Below are 27,848 nucleotides of genomic sequence, written 5' to 3'. Positions count from 1 at the left end.
ATGCGGTCGCTGAACGCGTCCGCATGCGCGGCGCTGCTGGAGCGCGTCCGCTGGGACGAGCCCGCCGGCCTGGCCAGCCTGGCCGTGCTCGCGCTCATCGACGTGCTGGTCATTGCTGGTGAGTGGGCGCAGGTTCAAATCCCGCCACCAATGAGATACTACATTCCTAGCAGGAGTAACCTGGAGTGAGCTCAGCGGTCGTAATATGCGGTCGCTGAACGCGTCAGCATGCGCGGCGCTGCTGGAGCGCGTCCGCTGGGACGAGTTGTTGGTCATTGCTGTTGAGTGGGCGCGGGTTCAAATCCCGCCACCAATGTGATACAACATTCCTAACAGAAGTAATCTGGAGTCATTTTGGTGCAAATAATCTTAACCCCAATACACTGAAGCACTCTCAAAGATATAATTGTTGTAAGTCATCAGCATTGTGATTTCTTGATCAATGTAGGCTTGCTACAGAAGTAATCTGGAATCATTTTAATAAGTGTAAATAGTAGAAGACAAAGAAGTATGACTCACTTATTTTTCCATCTTTGAGTCTCATACATATAGTCACGCTTATATTCCTTGCGAGGAAGACAGAGCCAACAGTCTTGAAAAGACTGATTGGCCATGTTCAGGCCGTATGGCTTCATGACGGATTTGAGATTGAATTAGTTACAGGTTGCTAGCACATCGTCTACAGATAAATTCCAAGTTTATAAGCCTGTCCCTTCGTCACCTTTTACGTGTAAAAATGTAACAAATGAACAAATGTAATTACTGTATTACGACTCATTCATACATAATAAATCATTCATTCAATACGAAAGCCACCATTTTTGTTTATTTTTGTGCCCAAAACCACACGGCACAATTCTTTTGATAAAAGTTTAAAAAAAAGTGACATTATAAAAAATACATCACAAATCCAAAAGGATACAACAAAAACGCTGTAAATCGTTATCGGGTAAATGTTAACAACAATAAAAGTGAGCCGTAATAGAATAAACGTTATAAAATTCTCCTAATTTCACCCGTAAAACCTTATCTTTGATCTACAAAACGTTTCAAAGCTTCACAATAGCCGAATAATTTCCTAAAACACGTTAAATCACGCTCCTTTGCTGGTAAAAGTCGGAAAACCTTTAAATTAGCCTTTTGTGTCTACGGAGCTACGGCGTAGCACGTGCTACGGCTACGGTGCTACGAGCTACGTGATCCGCTTCTGAGTAAGTTCATGAGATTTAATCTGGAAAATCAATTGATATAGTGTCTGCTCTTATATATATATTTTACATATCTTATACATATATTTTATATGTTTTATATAGGTATCTTACACAGTGCAATGTAGTTCCCGGCACAAACATAAAAAAGAATAGGACTACGCCATCTCCTTCCCATGGATGTCATAAAAGGCGACTAGAGATCGGCTTAAAAACTTGGAATTTTAGGCGATGGACTAGCAACCTATCACTATTTGAATCTCAATTCTATCAATAAGCCAAACAGCTGAACGTGGCCTTCCAGTCTTTTCATCACTGTTGGCTCCGTCTACCCCGCAGGGGATATAGACGTGACTATATGTACATTTGCGCCCGTGATCAACAAGTAAACATGTCGGCGACAGATGTACCCGACGGCCGTGATATTGAAAAACTTCGCAACGAACGCCGCGCCGGAGCTGAGAGACTTTTAATTATATTACGCTTTCCTCTCCACCCCGACAAGTGAATAAGTCAAGTTATTTTTTTAATTCACATTTGATTTTTTCGAATAAAAACTTATTGATTATCACGAGCTGATCATCAGTTGGCTGACCAGGCTGGCGTGCCGTGTGGTTCCCGGCACCAATACAAAAAAAAGAATAGGACCACTCCATCTCTTTCCCGTGGATGTCGTAAAAGGCGACTAAGGGGTAGGCTTATATACTTGGGATTCTTCATTTAGGCGATGGGCTAGCAACCTGTCACTATTTATATCTCAATTCTATCTAAAAGCCAAACAGCTGAACGTGGCCTATCAGTCGTTACAAGTCTGTTGGCTCTGTCTACCCCGCAAGGGATATAGACGTGACTTTATGTATGTATGTATGTATTGTTATCGTCAAATATCTGCGCTCGTCAAATATTTGTCTTTATGTGTGCCGTGTGGTTCCCGGCACCAATACAAAAAGAATAGGACCACTCCATGTCTTTCCCGTGGATGTCTTAAAAGGAGAGTAAGGGATAGGCTGATAAACTTGAGATTTTTTTAAAATGATGGGCTAGCTGCCTGTCGCTATTTGAATCTCAATTCTACCATTAAGCCAAACAGCTGAATGTGGCCTATTAGTCTTCTTGAAACTTGGATATTTGTCTATATAAGTATTTATTGTAAAATATAGTATCGTTGAGTTAGGATTTCGTAACACAAGTTTGTGTGATCTGTTTAATTTGTCCTTCTACAAACTCTCAATAGGCTATTACACTCTTTTTTGAAAACTGTTTTAAATCAATCCTGAGACTGTGTTATACCTATAGAATTTTTATTAAAATTTTTTGAAGCCGAAAAGTGCTCTAAAAACGATTTATTATTTATGATTTTGTATTTTCGCGCGAAAACGCCATCCGCCATGCTGTTTTGACTCGTGACGTCATACTTTTAGTAAACAAAACGGCTCTACGTAAGACTAAAGTAAATAAAAATAGGTAAAAAAACTTTTTAAGTTAAACGGTTTTATGTAAAACATACATTGCAATGTTTAATATAAATGTACTAAAAACCAAAAAATAATAAAATAGATACAGTCGTGGGAATTATAAACATATGCATAGACTAGACTAAAATAAAACCGTGGGGCACGTCAATTGTCTACAATCGTTGATTAAAATGTTTGTTTTGTAATGTTACACTATAATTAGGCAGTTGTTCAACCGATTTTAATCAACGATTGTAGACAATTGACGTGCCCCACAGTTTTATTTTAGTCTAGTCTATGCATATGTTTATAATTCCCACGACTGTATCTATTTTATTATTTTTTGGTTTTTAGTACATTTATATTAAACATTGCAATGTATGTTTTACATAAAACCGTTTAACTTAAAAAGTTTTTTACCTATTTTTATTTTCTAGTTTTTAGTTTTTATTTCGCATTCTGTTTAATTCATTTAGTGCTTCATTATTGCAAGGTTTCTTGCCCGTTGGTTTATTCCAGTCCAACTCCTCTATACGTAGTCCCTGCAAAGATCTTACTCTACTAAGAGCCACGTAGGCTTGACCTTCTTCAAACAGTTTCGCACCTAAGTATACGACTGCGTGATCCACAGGGTTATTATACGCCATTTAGTGGCTGCGCCCATCCATACTAATATTATAAAGAGGAAAGACTTGTTTTTTGTTTTTGTAACGAATAAACTCAAAAACTACTGGACCGATTTGAATGAAATTTGGCACAGGGATAGACTTAACCTTCAGGAGTAACATAGGCTACATTTTATCCCACTGCTTAGATTTTAATTTTGAATAGTAAATTGTATTCTACTTGTTGAGACCTTTCATTTGATACCCATGTTGATGGGATTGATAAAACCTAAGTTATCCGCCATTTTGTAGAGGCCGCCATCTTGGATTTCATTTTTTATAGTATATTGTATTCTGCATGTTGAGCCCTTTCATTTGATACCCATATTGATGGGATTAATGAAACCTAAATTATCCGCCATTTTGTAACGGCGGCCATCTTGAATTTATAATGATAATGAATAAACATAGGTAATTATATTGTCACCAAAATCCAAAGTGTATACAAAATTTCAGATTAATCGGTTGACAGGAAGAGGGTGAAATTTGAATTACTAAATTTGACCCAAGAATAAATAAAACAAACGGGGTGAGCTAAATAAAACCGTTTAAAAATAGGTTATGTTGGATTAGTTGTGTAATAATTTACCTATTATAATTGTGTATTGTAAGAGAATGTTTAATAGAATAAATACTTACATCGCTGTTTTAACATTTCTTAACTCAGCAGAACAGAAATCGGGATTGGACGCAAAAAATTTCGCCACCATCAACGTATTAATCCTCGGTAGATTTATATTGTCTGCTTTCACAAAACCGTCTTCCATGATTCTATTAAATTATTAAAGAGTAAAAACCCAAAAACGTGATAGAAATTTTAAAATTTCAAAATAAACAGAGCCTGACATCATCAATATGTTTTCGATTCGATATTTGTTTACTAAAAGTATGACGTTACGTCAGTACCCAACATGGCGGATAGCGTTTTCGACTTTTGAAGAACAGATTAAAAAAGAGGATTTTTTAAATTGAATTATGAAATCCATATTGCACTTTTATGAATAATGATCGATGTTTTTCTTTTATTTTTTACAAAATCTATAAGATACGTGCATTTTTATATTTTTTTTTACATGGTGTAAAATAGCCTATTATAAATATTTCAAGAAGATTAATTCGGTAGATAACTCATGATTAATAACAAACAAAGAAACTTACTTTCGCGTTTATAATATGATCGTTAGCTATTTTTGTTAAATATTTCAGTGATATAAGATATTTTGTATAAAATGCGTTGGTTGAGCATTTTATAAAGAATTTCGAGAGTGTATTCTTTCAAACCCAAAAAATCGTTCATTATTGACCGAGTTATCGTTCAATAAACGCAAATTTAAAAAAACAGACAGTAAATAATTAAAACCCTCCCTGTGCCGTGTGGTTCCCGGCACCAATACCAAAAAAGAATAGGACCACTCCATCTCTTTATATGGATGTTGTAAAAGGTGACTAAGGGATATGCTTACAAACTTCTTCTTCTTCTTTTTTTTAGGCGATGGGCCAGCAACCTGTCACAATTTGAATCTCAATTCTATCATTAAGCCAAAAAGCTGAACGTGGCCATTCAGTCTTTACAAGACTGTTGGCTCTGTCTACCCCGCAAGGGATATGAACGTGACCATATATGTATGTATGTAAAAACCTCCCTTTTGCAGTCGGAAATCGCAGTACTATTTCTACAAATATCATATAATCAGTGTTGCTATCTGACAGGTGTAAAACTATATCGTGCAGTGTGTGAAATCCAACAATTCTTTGTAAGTATTATCGTTAGCAGTTGAGAAAGTTTAATGGCCAGATTCAGAGTCGTAGGAGACGCCTCCAATTTGGAAAGATGAACTTTTTCTATCAAACAAAACTAAGTTTTATCTTTATGCGGCCGCCATATTTTATTTTGTAAGTACTTTTTGGGGAGTTTGGTACGATTGTATGAGGCTTTTTTTGTAATGCATCTACGAGTAGGACTAATATTATCAGTTTTATAGATTTCCTTTTTTTTGGGTAACAAAAACCGTTTGGCGCCGTTTATTTCCCGGCACCAATAGAAAAAGAATAGGACCACTCCATCTCTCTCCCATGGATATCGTAAAAGGCGCATAAGGGGTAGGCTTATAAACTTGGGATTCTTCTTTTAGGCGATGGGCCAGCAACCTACGTCACTATTTGAATCTCAATTCTATCTTAAAGTCAAACAGCTGAACGTGGCCTATCATTCTTTTCAGACTGTTGGCTCTGTCTACCCCGCAAGGGATATAGACGTGATTGAGTGAGTCAGGTTTGTAAACGAAGCGAGTCCCATCTGACCTCCGCAACCTTTGCAGGTAAACCTAACCCGTATTGGATCCATGGTTACACATCCAGGAAACCTGCACATTCAGGCAGAATGTGCAGGTTTCCTCACGCTGTTATTCCGTAAGAGCGTCGCATCATCGTCGTCCAATAAAGTTTTACTGATACAAAACTATTTCCAAATACTGAGGCTTCAAAAGCTATTGGAACGCACATGTTGTGCTCGGGAAGGTATTCGTGGGCGGCGATTAAAGTAATAACCATAATATTATGTCTCCCATCAATAGAAATGGCCGGTATTAAAGTTTTATTTTTACTCGGCAGTCCGTAAAGTGTTATATATTCTGGATTCATCTATGTACTATTACATAAATATAGTTACGTCTATATCCCTTGATGTCCGAAGAAGATGCTGCAGTGTAATTTGTTCCGCCGCTGCTTCTACACATGCCCTTTGGAAGCTGTAGTAGTTATAATTAGATTTAAGTGATGTGACGTCAATAAGTGATACCTTGTTTGTAATTTTGATTTTGAAAATAAATCTATTCTATTCTTGCGAGGCAGACAGAGCCGACTAAGTCTTGGATTACTGGATTGGAACTGAAAGGCCACGTTCAGCTGTTTGGCTTTAATGTTAAAATTGAGTTTCTACTGTTATTGAAGAAATATAAAAATTTATTTGAATGACGGAGAGGTAAACAACAAATTAATAAAATTATGCGTCTTACACGCATCATTTACAAATTTCTTGTTTCCTTCTCGAAGAAGGAAAAAAAACTCTCCTAACAGCCAATTAATATGAGCACTGAGGCTACAACAAAATTTTGATCAATTACATATTTTGAAGGATAACAAGATAAGAATTATTTGAGATTTTAATCTTTAAAAATAATTTCTAACACGTGCCGTCTGGTTTTCGTTTACATTAGTATCATATCATCCGCGTGAATGTCGTAAAAGGCGACTGCGGGAAATGCAAATAAACTTGACATTCTTCTTGTAGGCGATGAGCTAGTAACCTGTCACTATTTGAATCTGAATTTAGCTGCACGTGGCCGAAGTCTCTCCAAAACTTTTGGCTCTATCTACCCCGCAGAGAATATGGACGTGATTTTATTATTTAATGGATGATTACTTGATACCAACACAAATTGTATTCATTAATACAGGTAAATAACAAAAGAGTAGGACCAACCCCATCTCTTTCATATGAATATTGTAAAAGGCGACTAAGGAATAGGCCTATAAACTTGGCATTCTAATTTTAGGCGATGTGCTAGCAACCTCTCACTATTTGAATCTCAATTCTATGATTAAGCCAAACAGCTGAACGTGGCCTATCAGTCTTTTCAAGACTATTGGCTCTGTCTACCCCGCAAGGGATATAGACGAGATTATATGTATTTATGTGCCATTTTATCAACTCATTCCGGCATGTAGATTCTTCCGTAGATTACAATAGCCAATTACATTCTCTTATGGTACTGTACCTTATCCTGTCACTCAATTTTACACCGTAACGCTCTAATAACACGGCTTCATGCATATAATCACGTCTATATCCCTTGCGGGGAAGACAGAGCCAACAGTCTTGAAAAGACTGATAGGCCACGTTCAGCTGTTTGGCTTTATGATGGAATTCAGATTCAAATAGTGACAGGTTGCTAGCCCGTCGCCTAAAAGTAGAATCCCAAGTTTATAATCCTATCCCTTAGTCGCCATTTACGACATCCATGGGAACGAGATGGAGTGGTCCTATTCTTTTTTTTTTATTGGTGCCGGGAACCACACGGCACTAATTGACTTCATTATTGTACTAATAAAGTACATTTTGTTCCCAGGGAACTGTTTGGTGATAGCGGCCGTCCTCTGCTCCTCCAAGTTGAGGAGTGTCACCAACCTCTTCATAGTGTCCCTGGCTGTGGCTGACTTGTTGGTGGGAGTGGCTGTGTTGCCATTCTCAGCCACCAGGGAAGTTTTTGAGGTCAGTATATCTTAGATAGTATAAGGTTTACCTCACCCTGGGCTTCTTTGCTGGCAGGTGAAAATAAATAAATATATACGGGACAAATTACACAGATTGAGTTAGCCTCGATGTAAGTTCGAGACTTGTGTTACGAGATACTAACTCAACGATACTATATTTTATAATAAATATCTACTTATATACATAAACATCTAAGATCCAGGGCAATCAGTAAAAGTTCTTCGCTCATCATGCCCTGGCCGGGATTCGAAAATTATATATTTTTCTTTTTTCAATATTAAATCTCATAAATATATAAATCTGAACAATGTATTCTCTCGTCCACATTCTATTCTAAGTATAATTTAATATTGTGAAGTTGACGTTGTTGAAGAAAATGCTGCAGTGCAGTTTGTTACCATTTCTTCTGCACTGACGCCTTGGAAGCGGCAGTAAACTTAGTTTTTAAGTAATTTATTTGACGTCAACCAATGGTGTTAAATCATACGACAATTATTAAGCGATATAATTATAGTATCCTATAATAATGAATAAAAAAAAAAAAAAAAAAAAAACCCGGTACCTCCGGTGTCACAGACAAGCGTACTACCGCTGCGCCACAGAGGCCGTCAAGGTCCGTGTAGATTTACCACACCCTGGGCTCCTTTTGAGATTGAAGATTGTGAAGAAGAAGAAGATTGAAGATTGTGCCGTGTGGTTCACAGCACTTTAGAATATGACCACTCCATATCTTTCCCATGGATGTCGTAGGCGACTAAGGGAACTTGGGATTCATATTGTAGGCGATGGGTTGGACACTGTCACTACTTGAATGTCAATTCTATCACTAAGCGAAACAGCTGAACGTGGCCTATCTATCAAGCCCACGGCATTATTAAATATTATTATTTGAGGAATGCAAAATAAATTACGTTTTTAATAACTCTATGCAAACAAGATTTTCAAAGCCCAAAAACATTTGGCTTAGATGAATAACCTACTTAGCGAGAAGCCATTTATTATAACTAATGAAAACAACCCCAGCCAACCACTAAAACCACTCAAATACGAAAATCAATTGAAACCGAAAGCAAAAGTTATTTTATACCGAAATGTTTCCTCAAAAGAGGTTCAAAAGCTGTACTCATGGTATAGACCTATATTTCGTTAAATGCTAGATACGGTGTGTATTCTATCGAGAGTCGGTGGTCGAATGGGTAAGGTGCCCGGTTAAAAACGCGTGTTGCGCATAAAGGCACCGGTTCGAATCCCACCGCGGCCTTGTAACAATGACTAGAGTTATGTATGTTCGAATATTAACCAATGATTTTACGGTGAGGGAAAACATCGTGAGGAAACCTGCACATTCAGGCAACTGGATGTGTAAATATGTGTTCCAATATGGGATAGGTTCTGTAAAGGTTGCGGAGTCAGATGGGAGTCCGGCACCCAATTCAGGATCTATGGTCAAGGGCTTAACCTTGGCTCCTCTCCAGAGAGATAAGGATGCAATCGGGACTAAAGCTAGGGGGAAGAAGTGAAAATAGACACATTTTTTTTTATTCAATTGACAATTTATTCAATGTAAACTAAAAGAACCTAGTTAATTTCGACATGACTGTGGACCGATTGATTAAAAACCAAACGATCATCGGGCAGGCCAAGATGGAAAATAGATTTTTTCACATGTTCTCCCGATATGTCCTACTAAAATTTTGTTATAAAACTGTTTTTTCCTACAAAACAACTATTAATAAATGGAAATAACGAAATCAGGAAAAAAATATGTCTACCCATAGGAAGCTATGGATCGGCGGAGGATCAATCGACAGATGATCTGTACCATCTGGTACAGTCAACAGCATTTCAAGTTAACCTTCTAACCCTAAGACCTGGTAAAAGAGTCGAATTCCCAATGAATTTGGGCAGGTTGATATGCTGTCACCAATACTTACATTTCATAATGCTAGTCCAGTACAAAAAAAAATAAAGTCATCGCACTTCAATATCTTAAGACGTGACTGTATTAAAGGCGCAGGAAATCTGAGATTTTGACGTGAACCGGCGACCCTCCGTCTTATGTGACGCGTCACAGCCATAACTATCATTTGAAACGTCAGCACGTCGCCGACATGTTTTATTTTCTTATGTTATAAGTAGTTAACTTTTTGTATTTTCGTAACATTTTCTGCGTGGTTTTTTTTTTTTCTTAAACATTAGAATAGTTAAATAAAATTTATATCTGTTTTAAAGGATGATTGCAGGAAGTATTTATAGCACACGCGTCAATTACATACATACATTCGAAGTACAAAAAAAGGTGGACGGAGTGTAGCTTTAAAAAAAGTGAAACATCACAATGTGTGAGATGAAAACTTGCCATTTCGTGAGATAATCTGTGACGCAATTATGACTTACAGGCGGTCGTCTGTCACACTATTGATGAGAGTGTGGGTGCGTGAGACGTGTATGCAGTGGACCGGCATAATATTGGTGCTTCATTATTCCGTATATCAAAACTCAGTCTGCCTTTTCTCTACGTCTATACATAGCTACTTCATACAAGCTTTTACGCAGACTTACCCCTTACACATGTCATTAGTGTGTCTTATAAAATAGTATACTTACAACTATTTACTTTGGTAATACTCAGTCTGTGTGATTTGTCGCGTATATAATATATTTACTAGCTGTGCCCACGACTTCGTCCGCGTGGAATAGTTATTTTGGGCATCATTGAAGCTCTCAAGGATGAATAATTATCCCCGTTTGTTTTTCACATTTTCCATTATTAATTTGCTCCTTTTAGTTGCAGCTTGATGTTAAATAGCCTAAAGCCTTCCTCGATAAATGGTCTATTCAACGTTAAAAATAATTTTTCAATTCGAACCAGTTATTCCCGAGATAAGCGCGTTCAAACATACAAACTCTTCAGCTTTATAATATTAGTATAGATATGCATCTACTCCAGTTTCAAAATAAATATAATGTCACCACTACTGAAATATCTTGAAGACGTGACTGTATTAAAGAGTGGACGAAATCTGATATTCCGACGTACCGTCCCTCCTCCAGTGTGGCATGTCAGTGCCAGAACTATCATTTGAAACGACCTCACGTCACCGCTATGTTTTATTTTCGTATGTAACGCATGCTTATTTTTAAACCCCTGATTATCTACCCTTTTTTTATTTTCCTGTTATACATTTAAACACGTCTCTAACGTAAGTCGCGTAAAAAATCTTTTGCGTGTGCGGGGTGTACAGAGCCGACAGTCTTGTAAAGACTGAAGGCCGCGATAAGTTATAAGGCTTAATGATGTTATCTAGATTAAATAAGTGGCAGGTTGCTAGCCCATCGCTTAAAAAAAGAATCCCAAGTTTATTAGCCTTACCTTTTTTAGCCTTGGTCGCCTTTAATGACATCCATGGGAAGGATGTGCCGTGTGGTCCCTGGCACTTTACACCTTTCCTTTAATAGTTGGCTGAATGTGCAGCTATCCTCATGATAAGTTAGCTTCCATTACCTACTGTAAACCGGGGGAAAAAAATACCATGAAACGCTTTACTAAACCACTTTGGTGTTCCATAGGACAACCCAAAAAAAAAGTCATTGATTGAGCAATGAACCTTTGCCTAACGCTTTTCAGTCGGCCATCTTGACCGTTCGATTTCCACCTATTTGCAATAAGTAATTACAATAATTATATTTCTCTCGCGATTCGCGATTTTTATCCCCGCTGTAAGCTAATTGAAAATATATGACTATATTTCACAGCTTTCATACAACTTCAGTAGGTACAACAAAAGATCAGGAAACAACTATTATTTCAACGTTAACAAATAACAACTTTATCCCAATACTGTTTGAATTCAAATTCAAATTGGAACCTTAAAAATTTCTCATCAATATTTTTAGATACAACCTTAATGCTAAGTCAATAAAGTTGATTTTTATTCAATGGTGTAACTCTGAGGCGATTGTAAAGAAAATAGACTTTATTTTTTAACATTAAGGTTGGTATCAGACTGTGCCAATGTTAACCCTTCGGGAACATCTGCCGCCGAAGCAATGTCTGTCTAATTACAGGAATGATGGTACCGTTTAATATTCCATGGGATTATATATTAAGATATTGAATTTAATTATTTTCGCTGGGGATAATAAAGCTTTTATTAAATTGTTTCGGAAAACCCATTTTCGGTTTATTAATATATTTTTTTTTGTTACAAAAATACCGCGAACCGTAAATTCTGTTTATAATGGAAAATGACCCAAAAATATTCATACCGATGTAGTTAGGCAGATATTATTATTTTTTTTATCCACGATACCTTACTCTATTTCAAATTTAAATTTCGTATAAATCAATTAATTATAACAATGTATTCTCTCGTCCAAATTTATATTCCAAGTTTGGATAATTGTGTAGTTGAAGTTATTGAAGAAAATGCTGCAGTGCAGTTTGTTACCGCTTCGTCTGCACTGACGCTTTGGAAGCGACAGTAAACTTAGTTTATGTTAATTTATTTGACGTCAACCGATGTTGTGAAACCAAATGTTATGACAATTATTAAGTGATGTTGAAATGTCCCATTATAATCCTACTAATATTATAAATGCGAAAGTTTGTGAGTATGTCAATATGGATGTTTGTCACTCTTTCACGCAAAAACTACTGAACCGATTACGATGAAAGTTGGTATGTAGGTAGCTGAAGACCCAGAATAACATATAGGCTACTTTTTATCCCGGAGTTCCTGCGGGATTGATTCCAGGCGGACAAAGTAGCGAGCGGCCTCTTGTAAATAATAATTTCAATTTGACTCACATTTGCAAACTCGTTGGTTAAGTCGACCTGTTTTTTCGCCGGGACGCGCCTAATTTGAGAGAAGTATCCTTAAAAATTACTTGTTAATAAGTTCATATAACTAGACTTTATCTTAACCCTTCCGCACGAATTTCTCAAAAGTTTATTTATTTATTTATTTAATTGGTACCTATACCAACAGTGTTTACATACTACATTCAATGACAGGGACATACTTACATATTGTTCTTGTGAAAACACCAATTACAGGTACCTATACAATCGTTTACCATATAGTTAAGCATTGTTAAAATGTTAAGTCGCTCAGTTAAAATGTCGCATCTCGTCTCAGGTGTGAACGTACCCTAACAATAAAGTTTGCCGCCTGACACGGGTTAACCTTAAAGTGATGAGTGTGCGGGATGCATGGCAAGGGTACCTTTTATCACTAGGTTGTCTCACCTACAAACCCAAACTCATAATTCTTGCTGTTCATTCGTTAAGTCATTTGGAGACTCGGTAAGGGGGTGAGGGTGTATTTGCTTCGGCTACGCTTATAATAATTGCAATTTATTTGTTTTATTTTTTATTGCCGTGTGGTTCCCGGCACCAATACAAAATAGCATATGTGTAGATGCTATTTTGTATTGGTGTAGGTGTTTCAAATTGAACCTTTGGCGTCGAAGGTTTTGTTGTAACCGATAGAAATTCTTCTTCTGGAGCTGTCGTAACGCACCACTCCATCTCTTTCCCATGGATGTCGTAAAAGGCGACTGAGGGATAGGCTTACAAACTAAGGATTCTTTTTTAGGCGATGGGTTAGCAACCTACCACTATTTGAATCTCAATTTTATCATTAAGCAAACAGCTGAACGTAGCCAATTGGTCTTTTCAGAACTGTTGGCTCTGTCTACCCCGCAAGGAATATAGACGTGCTTATATGTATATATGTAAAGTTTCACAACCTGCAAAGATAAACACAATCACATTTCAACACGTTTTGAAATACAGATTATTTTTGTGTAATGGTGAATCAGTTATAATCTTTAAAGTGTCAATCAAATTCACTTCTCTGACAGCAGTTTCAACATCAAAAGTTCTTCACTGCGGAACTTACTCAACAAAACTATTCATGGTTGTAGAGACATTGGATCTAGCTAAATTTATATAGTAAAAAGCACGCCCGTCGATAAAAAAGGCCTTCCATTTCTATTTTGAAGGAATTTTAAGTAAAACCCTAAATTACTAAAGCCAAATTGCCTGCCCAATTATAAATCTCTAGAAGACTGGTAAGTTGACTGGTAGATAATGCTTCTAGCATTAAGTCCGCCAATTGTGCTATACATTTGTATTTTGTGCAATGTGGTTTAAATAAATAAATAAATATAATATTAGTAAAGATGTCGCGGACATCAGACGGGAGTCACTTCGTATAACAATCTGACTTTACGTAAATACTTCAGGATCTCGGTCATACTCCACTCCAGAGAGGTGAGGACACAATCGGGACTTACCCCAGGAGGATAGGGATTAAGACAAACCATACAACATAAAAAGTTATATACTCCAAAACTTGCTCAATAAAACTATTTATACGATCCAGGTATGCTCATTTGGTCGGGTCCGGAGAAAATAATTATAGTGGCACGCAAGGGTTAATGCAATAAAGGTGGGAACAAACATAAGCAGGTAAAATATTTCATCTGCCTATCGATTATATAAATACTCAAAGCGTCCTCTGAGCGTAGTCCTAATTATGACGTCTCAGCTTCCTGCAAAAATTTTTAAGCTAGTAACTTTTCACTGTCTGATTGTCGAATATTGTCATGTGTTTTGTAAAAAACCTTGCAGGTGATTTGGTGTTGTACGAGTATCGATAGAAGTTTGAATAAATAAATTCCTTTATCATGCATGACCTTCGAGTCTGTTCGAGCCTATTCTCTCTGCCTATACCGTAAATAAATAAGACGTGATACGTGTACGTATTTTTCAAATATTCCTAAAAAAAGGTTTTACTTTCACGTTTCTTTATAGTTCTCTTGCTCTTTACAACTGAAAAAATAATCATCTAATCAGTAAAATCTCGGACTCAGTTTGGTCACACCTTAATAAGGAAATAAGGCACCATGGTGGCTGATTAATCACGCACCTGCGAACCCACTCACGAACAAAAGGGTTCAGGGGTGTATTGTCCGAGTGTTGTGCCCGGGGCAAACAGTTAACTTGCGCCCCTTTAAAATTACTAACAGTGGACAGATTTAGAAGACTTATGTGACATACTTGTTTCAGTAGATATAAACAAAAGCATTAGAACTGTAATAAAACTTTTGAATTTAGAATCAAGAAATTAGTTCACTGTAACGTGCCCGGTTTAAAGGCGTGAATGTGCAGAAGGGCATAAGTTCAAATCCCACCTCGGCCATGTATCAATTACTATTTTCTAAGATGTGTACGTTAGTTTGAATTACGGTGTACTTACGGTGAGGGAAAACATTACAAAAATTCACACTCCTAAAATATTACACGATAATAATTGATATTCCTAGCGCGCGTAGCGTAGCGTTGGCCGGGTCTCCCCGGCCAAAAATTGCATACATACATATAATCACGTCTATAACCCTTGCGGGGTAGACAGAGCCAACAGTCTTGAAAAATTGATAAGCTGCGTTCAGCTATACACGCACAAAACGTAAATATTTGCAACACTATCTTAATGTTTTATCTAAGAGTTAGAGGGAAGACATATATGAATATATAATTAACGGCTATTCAGGGGTCTCAATCACGAATATGCCCAGGGATTGGCTCCTTCAAATACGTTACAAAAGTTGATCTTCTTTCACTTCGCAATACTGTCTATTGTTCCCTTCTACATTGATATATTGGGTTTAACGTTGAGATACAAACATATATACATATAGTATTGATTATAAAAAAGTATTCTTGGATTAGTATCTCGTAACACAAGTCTCGAACTTACTTCGAGGCTAACTCAATCTGTGTAATCTGTCGCGTATATACTTATATTTACTAATTTTATAAATCTACACCAAAGACAGTTACCTTTCTAAGATTCCAACATATATAATTCGTGCGCAAGGCAATCCATTCGAAGGAAATTAATTCAAGATACAATTTATTGCTCCGTCGCGAGGGAGTTAGCCAATCACGCGATTCAAGGGAAAATGGTAAAGTGAAGTGATTTCATTGAATTTCAATCTCTTATTTCTCAACTAGCCGGGGATTGATTTTAATTACTTATTATGTTATCCAGATGATCTACCTGTGTACCAAATTTCATCAAAATCCGTCCAGCAGATGATGCGTGAATGAGTTATAAACCAACATGCACACATTCTTACGCCTTAATGATATTAGTAAGGTTAGGATCCCCTGAAAAGGTTGCGGAGGTCAAAAAGGAGTCTATTCGTGTTTTATCTGAATTACCCAATTCGAAATCTTGGTCATTCGTTCACCTTGGACTTCTCTCCAGATGTGAGAACGTAAATCTATACTAATATTATAAAGCTGGAGAGTTTGTTTGTTTGAACGCGCTAATCTCAAGAACTACTGGTTCGAATTGAAAAATTCTTTTTGTGTTGAATAGACCAATTATCGAGGAAGGCTTAAAGCTATATAACATAACGCTGCAACTATAAGGAGCAAAGAAATAATGGAAAATGTGAAAAAAAACGGGATGAATTATTCATCTTTGAGGGCTTCAATGATGCCCTAAATAACTATTCCACGCGGACGAAGTCGCGGGCACAGCTAGAGTGGATAGATAAATTAATGTCGCTTACCACCCGTCAATCTACATATACCTGGGTACAAATTTTAATTTTATTGCGCAGAAAGGCACAGGTTCAAATCCCACATCGGCCATGTACCTACCAATTACTTTTTTCGAAGTTATTGACATTAGTTAGAATACTTACCGATGCTCTTATCGAAGGAAGTCATCATGAAACCTGCACATTCAGGTAACTGGATGTTCTTGTAACCTTGATCGATTCAATACTAAACTAAGTTTGCATCTTTATATGGGCTTATACATATATATGTATATTCGGATATACTGAAATTCTTTTACCGTTAAAAAGGTACATTATCTGCGTAGGTTATGTAAGTATGTACCACGGACGTAGCCGTGGCGGGTCGCTAGTCAATACAATGTGGGCACAAATTGGCTTCAAATGAACGACGTCACACGTCTGTCAGCGTTGCGGCCAGCGCCGGAACTGACAGATGTGGGCGATATAAAATTTAATTAACTTTGGTATTGACGAGACTTGTAGATGTGATGTGAATTTTATTGCCATCTAAAACTTTTACTTGAAATTTAATAGTTATTGTCAAACCAGGCCAGGTTACTTAACCTTAAGGCCTGATTTGATAATCCTGATTTGATTTAATAATCCTAATCATATTTTCACGCCTCCCGCTTCCTCCACCCTCAATACTCTTTTCATGCATATTCCACGATTACGAGTACTCCTAACATCTCCCTTTTCGATTTTTTAAGACATTCGAATCAATTCACTACCGAAATATTTATATTTCTTTTATTATTAGATGAAGAACTAGGTAGATAAGTAAGTAGGTACCTACTTAAATAAATTGTAAATTTAAAATATGAATGCATTCATTGGACAAATAAGTACATAGTCTACTTTTGAATGAGAAGTAAGGTAAAGGTAGTACATAATACCTACTACCATTCTATTTCAAGTTATTCGACCAATAAGAATACATTTAAGATCTTCCGCCACCGCAGCACGTACCGCCTTCTAATAATGAAATAAAATTTGCATTTAGAAAACTTTGCTATAAGATTTTGTAAGGAGTTCTGTTTTTCGTGAAAATTCTTGATTGTGTTTTGAGTTAGGAATATTTTCAGCTTTAATGTCTGTTTTCGGTTGGTACGAATTGAGATTCTTCTGGAAAATATTTTGAATTTTCTAGAATGGTAATAGATTTATTCGGAATATAATCTTTTTCTCTTTTTGTTGATAATTATTATTGTAGTTAATTGACTTTAGCTGCAAATGCCTCAACAATTCCACACACGAACTTTGACAGTTCATATCATAACTAGATACTTACCAGATTTTTTCGTGTGAATTTCAAGAAAATAGTTAATTATTCACAAGATTTTCGGGCAAAAGCTACATAATATAACAGAAAGAATTTGGTTTACATATAAATCTAGGTGATTATGACATATTTCGTTCTTGTCAATTTTCAAGACAAAGGTTTATTATTTATTTGGGAAACGGCGGCAAACAAAAAAAAATACTATTGAAATCTTCAATTTCATTTAATTTTTCACCAATTAATAACGTCAGTAAATAAAACTTATTTTTCAAAAGATCAAATGCTATCTAAGTTTTACAAAGGGAGCAAAAGCTTTTGATCAGTGCTTTGAACTTTCAAAGTTATTTGCTTTTGAATTTTTGCTATCTGAATACCTACACTATAGCGATGTGGTGAATGTCACTTTGAAATTATTTTTTATTAAAATCGTAGATCACGATACGATTAATAATTTTTGAACCGACTTCGAAAAATGACACTGCATTTCTCATTTATGTGTTTTTATAGATACACGTTACGAAACGTCAGAGTCACGTCTACATACATATATCCCTTGCCGGGTAGACAGAGCCAACAGCCTTGAAAAGACTGATAGGCCACGTTTAGCTTTTTGGCTTGATGGTGGAATTGAGAATCAAACAGTGACAGGTTGGCCCATCGCCTAAAAGAATCCCAAGTTTATAAACCTATCCCTTAGTCGCCTTTTGCGACATCCATGGGAAAGAGAAGAAGTGGTCCTAATCTTTTTTTAGTGCCGGGAACCACACGGCATAATGTGTTTTTATGTTTGCGATTATCACATAACTACGTCTGATTTCAATACTTTGGAGTTCAATACTCGCCTCTGCGGAGAGATGTGACTTTTGAACATGATATTAAAGTGGGTAAATCAGATATTTACATGAAAATGACTCCAGTATGAAACTGTCCAATTTTGGTTTAAACATATATTGTATAAGTTTAGTTTACTTTAAGTAAGTTTATACCTTCGACTAGGAACTTAGAAATGTTTGAGTGTAGTTATTAAATTGGTGCGTTTTGTATATGGTATCATATCAAGATGTTAAACGTATATTTCCATTTTCTCTCACGTGGACATTAGTCTTTTCATCAACATACTCGTAGCAATATTTTCTCTTCATAATATACCTAGTAAACATACAAATATGTTGGTTTTTCTTTGATATAAGTATGAAAGAAAGAAATAAAATAAAAAGGTACTGAACGTCCTTAGATTGGAGAAAGTCAATCATCATTTCCAATTATCACAACTCGCAACCTACCTTCCTTAATCGGCCTTACGATCCCCCGTTCCCCATAGTAATCATTCACTATCCTCTTAAGATGAGTTATGGTCGCTATAAATCTCAAGTTAGTCGGTAAGTTAGTTTGTGCGATAACGCGTGTGTTACTGGCGTAAACAGATTAATTATTGGGTTGGCTTGTTTACAGGGAGCCGTAGGTCAGATGGGAGTTTATCACGTCTCGATCCCTTACAGGATAGACAGAGTCTGGAAGAAGATCGGCCACGTTCAGCTGTATGGCTTTATGATGGAATTGAGATACATATTTTTCAATAATGCCGTGTGGTTCCCGGCACCATTACAGTGCCGTGTGGTTCCCGGCACCATTACAAAAAAGAATAGGACCACTCCATCTCTTTCCCACGGATGACGGCTTATAAACTTGGGATTCCTCTTTAAGGCGGTGGGCTAGCAACCTGTCACTATTTGAATCTCAATTCTATCACAAAGCCAAACAGCTGAGCGTGGCCTATCAGTCTTTTCAAGACTGGCGGCTCTGTCTACCCCGCTAGGGATATAGACGTGATCGTATGTATGTATGTATGTATTTTTCAATTAATTGAAATAAATTCCACTATTTGGTCTTCCAGGTATGGATCTTCGGCGACGTATGGTGCTCAGTATGGCTGGCCGTCGACGTTTGGATGTGCACAGCTTCAATCCTCAACCTGTGCGCTATATCCTTGGACCGCTACGTAGCAGTCACCCGACCAGTCAGCTACCCTAGCATTATGAGCAGGAAGAGAGCTAAGGCACTTATAGCTGGGCTATGGGTGCTGTCGTTTGTCATCTGTTTCCCGCCTTTAGTCGGTTGGAAGGACAAAAAGGTATCTATACTACATTCAAGCAGCTATCTTAGTTTTAGAAGGCTAGATTATGGGTGCTATGACTGTACCTATATGCTTCTTTTTTACTCTGTCCCGCTTAGGCTATATCTCTAGCCCGATATAGGATAGCTATAGGATAGGATAGCAGTCAGCTATCCTATCCTATAGCTATCCTTTTGATCGGAAGAAAGGACAAGAAGCTATCTATAGTTTCTAACAGAAGATTTTCACTCCGCTCGAGTAGCTTTGCTAACCTATCATAAAATACGCGATAGAAATATCTAGAAGAATAGTCTCGATCAGTTCACAGACGACGGCCTCTGTGGCGCAGCGGTAGTACGCTTGTCTGTGACACCGGAGGTCCCGGGTTCGAATCCCGGCCAGGGCATGATGCGAAAAGAACTTTCTCTGATTGCCCTGGGTCTTGGATGTATATCTATATAAGTATCTATTATATATACACTTTTAAAAAATAAGCGGTAAATGAACAAATAGCAAATTTTATGTGAAGAATAATCATATTTGTCTTACTTGCAAAATGCTGAAAACATAATATCCTTTCATCACGCAAAAAATATGATTTATGATCTTTTTCTTAGAATGTCGTGATATGTTGATCCGAAAACTCGCAAGATTTCCAGATCTTTAATTCACATCTCTAGTATTAATCATTAACTATTGTCTTGTATGACATGACACAAAAATCAGTTAAAATAAACGAACTCGTATGTAGGTACCTGATAAATAGACAGAATATCCTTTATTTCACAGAAATTTTATTTAAAAAAAAAAGAAATTTTCGAAAGGAAGTTCTTTCTTTTTTTCAAGTTGTTCTCCTCTCTTTCCAGACTGAAGAGTCAGAGAAAGACGGCTGGACCCCAAACCCTCCTTGCCCTTGGACTTGTGAGCTCACCAACGACGCCGGATACGTAGTCTACTCGGCCCTGGGCTCATTCTACATACCCATGTTCGTGATGCTGTTCTTCTATTGGAGAATTTATAAAGCTGCTGTCAGGACTACCAAGGCTATTAACCAGGGATTCAGGACTACTAAAGGTAAAACTGACTTTTTTTTTAATTTCAGGAACCTCAATTTTACATACATACATTTATAAAGCTAAATGGCTCCCCATCCGTAACCGTAGAAATCTTCACATTTTAAGTCAGCTCTATACCATTCTCAATAAAAAGACTTCCAACTATTAAGTTCTACTCACGAAAAAGTCCTACGTTCTTCAAATAAGTTAACTCTTGCTATCACTTTTCACCGTACAGGTATTGCCTCCAATTCTTTCGCCGTTATGGCTGTTAGGCTCTGGAATTCACTTCCTGAGTCCATCAGGACATCCCCAAGTCGTTCTAGTTTCAAATCGCGGGTATACAGGTTTTTCTTGAGTCGCGAGGGTATTTAATATCGCCTTTTCACTCATTTCGGTAATCGCTGCACCTATTTATTTATGTATATTGTTTATCTATTGAAGTTTTTATATATGTATATTATAATTATTTTATTTTATATTTTGTGTAGGTATAAATACATATATTTATTTAGTTTAACCCCACATTAAGTTCTCTGTAAGACCCAATGGTTGACTGGTAGATAATGCTTCTAGCATTAAGTCCGCCAATAGGCTATTTGACTGTATTAAAAATATACATTTCTTTTATGTCATCAGTCTTAATATTATTTTTTTGGAGCAATTTGTATTAACGCGAGATAAAAATATTGCATTATTTTAACAAAATCCGTCTCAGAAAGTTAGGGTTATTTATGCAGCTGTCACGTGACTAAAAACGAACGTGATTGGCTATTTCTATTATGACGTCAATTATCCATAAACAGACTGTGGGTCGTACCGTTCCTTAGTGTTCGCTATTATTTTTTAAGATTTTATAAGTGTTTGATCGCTCAGGATTATTCAGATAACATAGGTATTTAATAATGGAAACCAATTCCGCGAAAGCTGACAGTCGAAACCTACCAAAAGTGGACGCAATAATGGTTGGCGTCTTCTTCAAAAACAATCCAGATTTCTATGCTGCCGAACTGAGGAATGTGAAAACATCAATGGAAGTATATCTTGGTAACCACTGATCTTAGATCATAATCTGAAACCACTTCTTGCGAATATTCAAATCCATCGGCATAGAAAAAAACAGTTTCGTAGGAGATTTTATTGTTGTATTAGTGCATTGAGGCACTGCACAACATTTATAGGAACTCATATTAATAATTTTCACACATATGACGTGGCACAAGTTAAATAAAACAAGAGAAAATAAAAACTTTTCGAAACACCAACAAGCTTTGTATGATATTTACACGAAATTTACGTCACTGCATGCCATGGCCGCCATATTGCTAAAAGTCGCGTTTTGGCGGCATATTTGAATATTTCATTTTCTTTTTCGATTTTTTAATAAAATATCTGTAATAAAGGCAGAAAAGTATTTTTGTAGGGCTCCTTATAAACAAATAAATACCCTAAGATAGTTTTTAGAACTTTGTCAAATAGCCTATTGTGCTATACATTTGTATTTTGTGCAATGAAGTTTAAATAAATAAATAAATTGAGCCAAATAATAATAAGCCAAATAGCTGAACTTGGCCATTCAGTCTTTTCAAGACTGTTGGCTCTGTCTTACCCGCAAGGGATATGGACGTGACCATATGTATGTATGTATAAAGATTCAATAGTGATAGGTTGCTGGCCCATCGCCTAAAAGAAGAATCCGAAGTTTTTGAGCCTATCCCTTAGTCGCCTTTTAACGACATACATGGGAATGAGATGGAGTGGTCTTATTCCTATTTCTGTTGGTTCCGTAAACCACACGGCGAAAAAACAAATCACAACACAAAGGAACATTTTTTCACCAAAACAAAATTCCACACACAAGAAAACGGTTCATATTTCTTAATGAACGCTGAATAATGTAGGAAAGCTCTCACGAAGCTTTGATGTGTAGGTCAAGAGCTTCAGATGTATACGTCTAAGTATTTTTAACACTCGATGTTCAACACCTCTTCAGTCTTCTTTAGTATTATTTTCTGGGATTATTATGTCTAGGACTTTCTGTGGGACTAACTTTATTATTACTGAATGTTAGATCTGTAAAAACTTAATACCACTTATTTTATTACAAGCTTTTACCCTTAAGCGAAGATGACTAAGAAATAGGCTTTTAAACTTGGGATTCTTCTTAGGCGATGGACTAGGAACCTGTCACTATTTGAATCTTAATTCTATCATTAAGCCAAATAGCTGAACGTCGGAACGGCCATTCAGTCTTTTCAAGACTATTGGCTCTGTCTACCCCGCCAGGGATATAGACGTGACTTTATGTATGATTGTGTTTAACTAATAAACTTGTTTTTGGACCTATCCCTTAGTCCCTTTATGAATATAGATACAAATATAAAAAAAACGTTGAAAAAGTTATCTTTTCAGCAAATTAAACGGGAATTAAAACAGAAATTTTAATGCGGCTTTAAAGTAGTACATGTACTTATACATACATAAAATCACGCCTCTTTCCCGGAGGGGTAGACAGAGACTACATCTTTCCACTTGCCACGATCTCTGCATACTTCCTTCGCTTCATCCACATTCGTAACTCCCTTCATGCAAACTCGGCGGTTTCGGTAAAGGTAGTTAAGTAAATTAATAAAACTATTTCAGGCACAGGCATGGGCAGCCGTTTTGATGACAACCGTCTCACTCTAAGGATACACAGAGGGAGGGGGTCAGCTAGACCTCACGGCTCTCCACTCTCAACGGCTTCTAACCATTCCACCAGCACTTCTCTAAGCGCTTCCCCAGAGAGATTGAGACGGTAAGTCTTTCATCAATTCCATTATATACACGGGACAATATATACTATGACATATATATAGACACTGATTGAGTTAGCCTCGAAGTAAGTTCGAGACTTGTGTTACGAGATACTAACTCAACGATACTATATTTTATATTAAATACTTATATAGATAAACATCCAAGACCCAGTCCAATCAGAAAAAGTTCATTTCTCATCATGCCCTGGCCAGGATTCGAACCCGGGACCTCCGGTGTCACGGACAAGCGTACTACCGCTGCGCCACAGAGGCCTTCAAACTTTAATACTGTTCCAGATAATATACAGTGGATCTCCGGTAATCCGAAAAACATAATGCAGGACATATAGTCACATCTATATCCCTTGCGGGGTAGACAGAGCTAACAGTCCTGAAGAGACTGACAGACTACGTTCAGCTTTTTGGGTTTATGATAGAATTGAGATTCAAATAGTGACAGGTTGCTAGCGCATCGCCTAAAATAAGAATCACAAGTTAATAATCCCTTAGTCGCCTCTTACGACATCCACGGAATATGAGATGAAGTGACCCTATTCTTTTTTATATTGGTGCCGGGAACCTCACGGCATTTTTACAATACCGAAGATTGTCAAATATGTTATGGGTACTTACATATTCAAAGACATGTCGGATTAAGGGGGCGCCGGATTATCGGGGGTCCACTGTATTTGCGTAATGAGTCTGTGACGAATAAACTCAAAACGTAGGTCTATACCTATGTTGAAGACATTTCACACAGAGACGCGAAACCTTCAGGAGCGACATAGATGGGCTGTTTTTCTGGATTGGGGTATCTCACGAGAGCGACGCCCGCGCAACAGCTAGTCCCAAATAATTTTATAAATGCAAATGCTACAGTAAGCTAAACCGATTTTTAATGGAACTTTGTACAAGTATTGTTAAGACCTTGGAAAAGGACATACTCTCATGATAATTTTTCCAAATAATAGAACTATCAAATTGACAAATATTACCCCGAATATTCCAGACATTCCAGCGCGAGGCGAGCCCACGAGAAAGTCAAGATCTCAGTCTCCTATCCATCATCAGAACAAATCTGTCCAGCATTAGAAAATTCCAGGTCTCCGAGTCGCTCACCCAGCCCTTCTCTCTACGCCGTCCATTACGAACGAGACGGCAGAGAGTTGACTGAGAGTCGGCTGAGAGTCAGGCCTCATCTGCTGTCGCCAGGATTGTCGTATGAGGAGTATGATGATAAGCCTAGGACGACCAGGAGAATGGGGAAGAGGAATATAAAAGCGCAGGTAATAGACTGCCGTGTGGTTTCCGGCACCAATAGAAAAAGGAATAGGACTGCTCCATCTCTTTCCCATGGATGTCGTAAAAGGCGATTAAGGGATTTGCTTATAAACTTGGGATTCTTTTTTAAGGCGATGGGCTAGCAACTTGTCACATATTGAATCACATTTTTGGCTCTGTCTTACCTACAAGGGATATAGACGTGATGATATGTATGTATGTAAGACTGTCTTGCTTCTGTTTTGCTGATCTGTCTCTGAAATATTCAGCTGACTAAGCAAATATAGAAGGAGTGTGGATGGAAAGGTCGCCGTGGGAAGACTTAGATGAACGTACCTTGATCGTATTAAGGACGTCCAGGCAAAAGGTCATGTCCCGAAGCTGCCGAGCTTGCATGAAGAGAGTTACGAATGTGGATGAAGCGAAAGAAGTATGCAAAGATCGTGGCAAGTGGAAAGTTTTTCTCCAGATAATTTAAAACAATCAAGGGAGACACATATAAACTTTGGGAACTACTTGATCTAACTTGATGTCAACAACTTATTTTGTTAAATATGCCGTGTGGTTCCCGGCACCAATGAAAAAAAGAATAGGACCACTCCATCTCTCTCCCATGGATGTCGTAAAAGGCGACTAAGGGATAGGCTTACCAACTTGGGATTATTTTCTAGGCGATGGGCTAACAACCTGTCACTATTTGAATATCAATTCTATCATTAAGCCAAATGGCTGAACGTGGCCATTCGGTCTTTTTAAGACTGTTGGCTCTGTTGACCCCACATGGGATATAAACGTGACCATATGTATGTATGTATTTGTTAAAATACATACATACATAAAATCACGCCTCTTTCCCGGAGGGGTAGGCAGAGACTACCTCTTTCCACTTGCCAAGATCTCTCGTCACATATTGAACTTCACGATCTTTGTTAAAATATTGTATCATATTACAGGTGAAGCGGTTTAGGATGGAAACTAAAGCGGCGAAGACCCTCGGGATAATCGTGGGCGGCTTCGTCTTCTGCTGGCTGCCCTTCTTCAGCGTGTACGTGGTCAGGGCCTTCTGCGGAGAATGCGTGACGCCCATAGTCTTCTCCGTTCTCTTCTGGCTCGGCTACTGCAACTCTGCCATCAACCCGCTCATTTACGCTCTCTTTTCTAAAGATTTCAGGTATGTTTGTTTTTATGTTCTGTTGGTTTGGAATTTCTTAAACAGCATTGTTATTTACTCGAAGCGAATAATGAATGTGGATGAAGCGAAATAATTATGCAGGGGTCGTGGCAAGATGGTTGGGTTAAAAATATATGTAGTAGTTCTTTCCTATGCTTTTTCCTATCCAATCTGGCAGAAGACTCTTCTATACAAATATTATAAAGCTGAAGAGTTTGTTTGTTTGAACGCGCTAATCTCAGGAACTACTGGTTCAAATTGATAAATAATTCTTGTGTTGAATAGACCATTTATCGAGGAAGGCTTTTGGCTATATAATATCACGCTGCAACTGTTAGGAGCGAATAATGGATAATGTAAAAAAGGCGGGGAAAATTATTCATCCTTGATTACTTTAATGATGCTCAAAATAACTATTCCACGCGGACGAAGTCGCGGCCACAACTAGTTACATATATTTAAAGATTCTCCACTGTCAGACTCTTCACAAAAACGACTTTTACAACTGTGCTTCTTCTTCATGACAGCTTATAGTGCAAAGTGACAATCGCTAATCGATACATTGCTAATTCCAGGTTCGCGTTCAAACGTATAATCTGCAAGTGCTTCTGCGGCGGCGATGGAGGGCGCAGGGAGTCTGACGGGGAAGGTTCTAGAAGGGCTGCTAGACTGGCAGCAGCTCAGCATTCCCACTCTTTGGAGGAACACGATCAACCTGTCTCAACTGCTAGTGAAAGGTAGGAAATGTCGTCGCTTCTGGTAGCTCAAGTTGAGAGAACGATCGAATGGGTAGGTATCTCTTAGATAGACATGTGACATCTTCGTCATTTATTTTTTCGCCGTGTGGTTCCCGGCACCAATGAATAAAAGAATAGGACCACTCTATCTCTTTCCCATGGATGTCGTTAAAGGCGACTAAGGGATAGGCTTACAAACTTGGGATTCTTCTTTAGGCAATGGGCTAGCAACCTGTCACTATTTGAATTTCAATTCTATCATTAAACCAAATAGCTGAACGTGGCCATTCAGTCTTTTCGAGACTGTTGGCTCCGTCTACCCCGCAAGGGATATACCTATAGACGTGACCATATGTATGTACCTATGTATCGTCATTTACTATCAGTTTAGAATGAAGACAAATGCCTAATACAATATAACATTTTTAAAAATGCTGAAATCACGGTTCTTGCAAGAACTGTATATCACGGAGATGAAATGCGTTGGATGTACCTACGGAGTTTAGCTGAGAGACCGCGTGAGGAACTACTACTGCATTCACTATAGTTTTCATGTCCATGACACAGGTAGCTTATAAAAAAAACAAAAGAAGCCGACTAGGGACTCCGAACTGAAGGTTGAATTGGGAACACGCAGAAAAGAGGGAAGGAAAAGATAAATGAACGAAAAATAAAGAGCCGATAGACACCAACAAATGCTAAAGCTAGTAATTAAATCCTACTACTATCCTACTACTATTATAAAGGCGAAAGTTTGTATGGATGTTTGTTACTCTTTCACGCAAAAACTACTGAACCGATTACCATGAAATTTGGTATATAGGTAGCTGAAGACCCAGAATAACACATAGGCTACTTTTTATCCCAGAGTTCCCGCGGGATTGATAGGGTTTCCATGCGGACGAAGTCGCGGGCGGCCTCTAGTTAATGATAAAGGAACTCACTTGTTTATTTTTTCAGGTGACGTCAAGCCATGCGGCGGCACAATCCCCAGTTTCAAACGACCGTCGCATGTGTCTAGCGATGCGCTTACTGTGCGCGTAACGATAACCGTTACGAATAAACTGCTATCTCGTTATTGTGAAACTGTTGAAGTGTTAACACCGTTATGATATAGGTATTAATAGCTAGACAGACAAGAAATAGTACGTTTATTAAAATTAATCAGAGCACAGTCTGAATCATGTATAGTTGTCTATAAATATGG

The 27,848-nt window shown here is 37.6% G+C and overlaps 1 protein-coding gene across 1 annotated transcript; it reads left to right on the top strand.

Moving 5' to 3' along the window:
* LOC106129282 (octopamine receptor Oamb) lies at nt 1–27,848 on the top strand. Its single transcript, XM_060951025.1, has 9 exons — nt 1–118; nt 7,455–7,597; nt 19,381–19,617; nt 20,466–20,673; nt 23,298–23,451; nt 24,462–24,738; nt 25,687–25,904; nt 26,480–26,641; nt 27,602–27,848. Exons 1-9 carry the CDS (start codon nt 1–3, stop codon nt 27,603–27,605), a joined length of 1,521 nt encoding a protein of 506 aa, XP_060807008.1. The 3' UTR covers nt 27,606–27,848.

Source organism: Amyelois transitella, chromosome 23, assembly GCF_032362555.1.
Source record: "Amyelois transitella isolate CPQ chromosome 23, ilAmyTran1.1, whole genome shotgun sequence".
In the NCBI taxonomy this organism is placed as follows: Eukaryota; Metazoa; Arthropoda; class Insecta; order Lepidoptera; family Pyralidae; genus Amyelois; species Amyelois transitella.
The sequence above is the reverse complement of the archived record's forward strand: the minus strand, read 5'-3'. Positions and strand labels throughout refer to the sequence as shown.

Bases quoted from the DNA above. Each gene is read 5' to 3' on its own strand.
- LOC106129282 (XM_060951025.1), top strand. From the start codon at position 1: ATGCGGTCGCTGAACGCGTCCGCATGCGCGGCGCTGCTGGAGCGCGTC. The intron at 119-7,454 runs GTGAGTGGGCGC...TTTTGTTCCCAG, and splicing joins CGACGTGCTGGTCATTGCTG to GGAACTGTTTGGTGATAGCG. The intron at 19,618-20,465 runs GTATCTATACTA...CTCTCTTTCCAG, and splicing joins TCGGTTGGAAGGACAAAAAG to ACTGAAGAGTCAGAGAAAGA.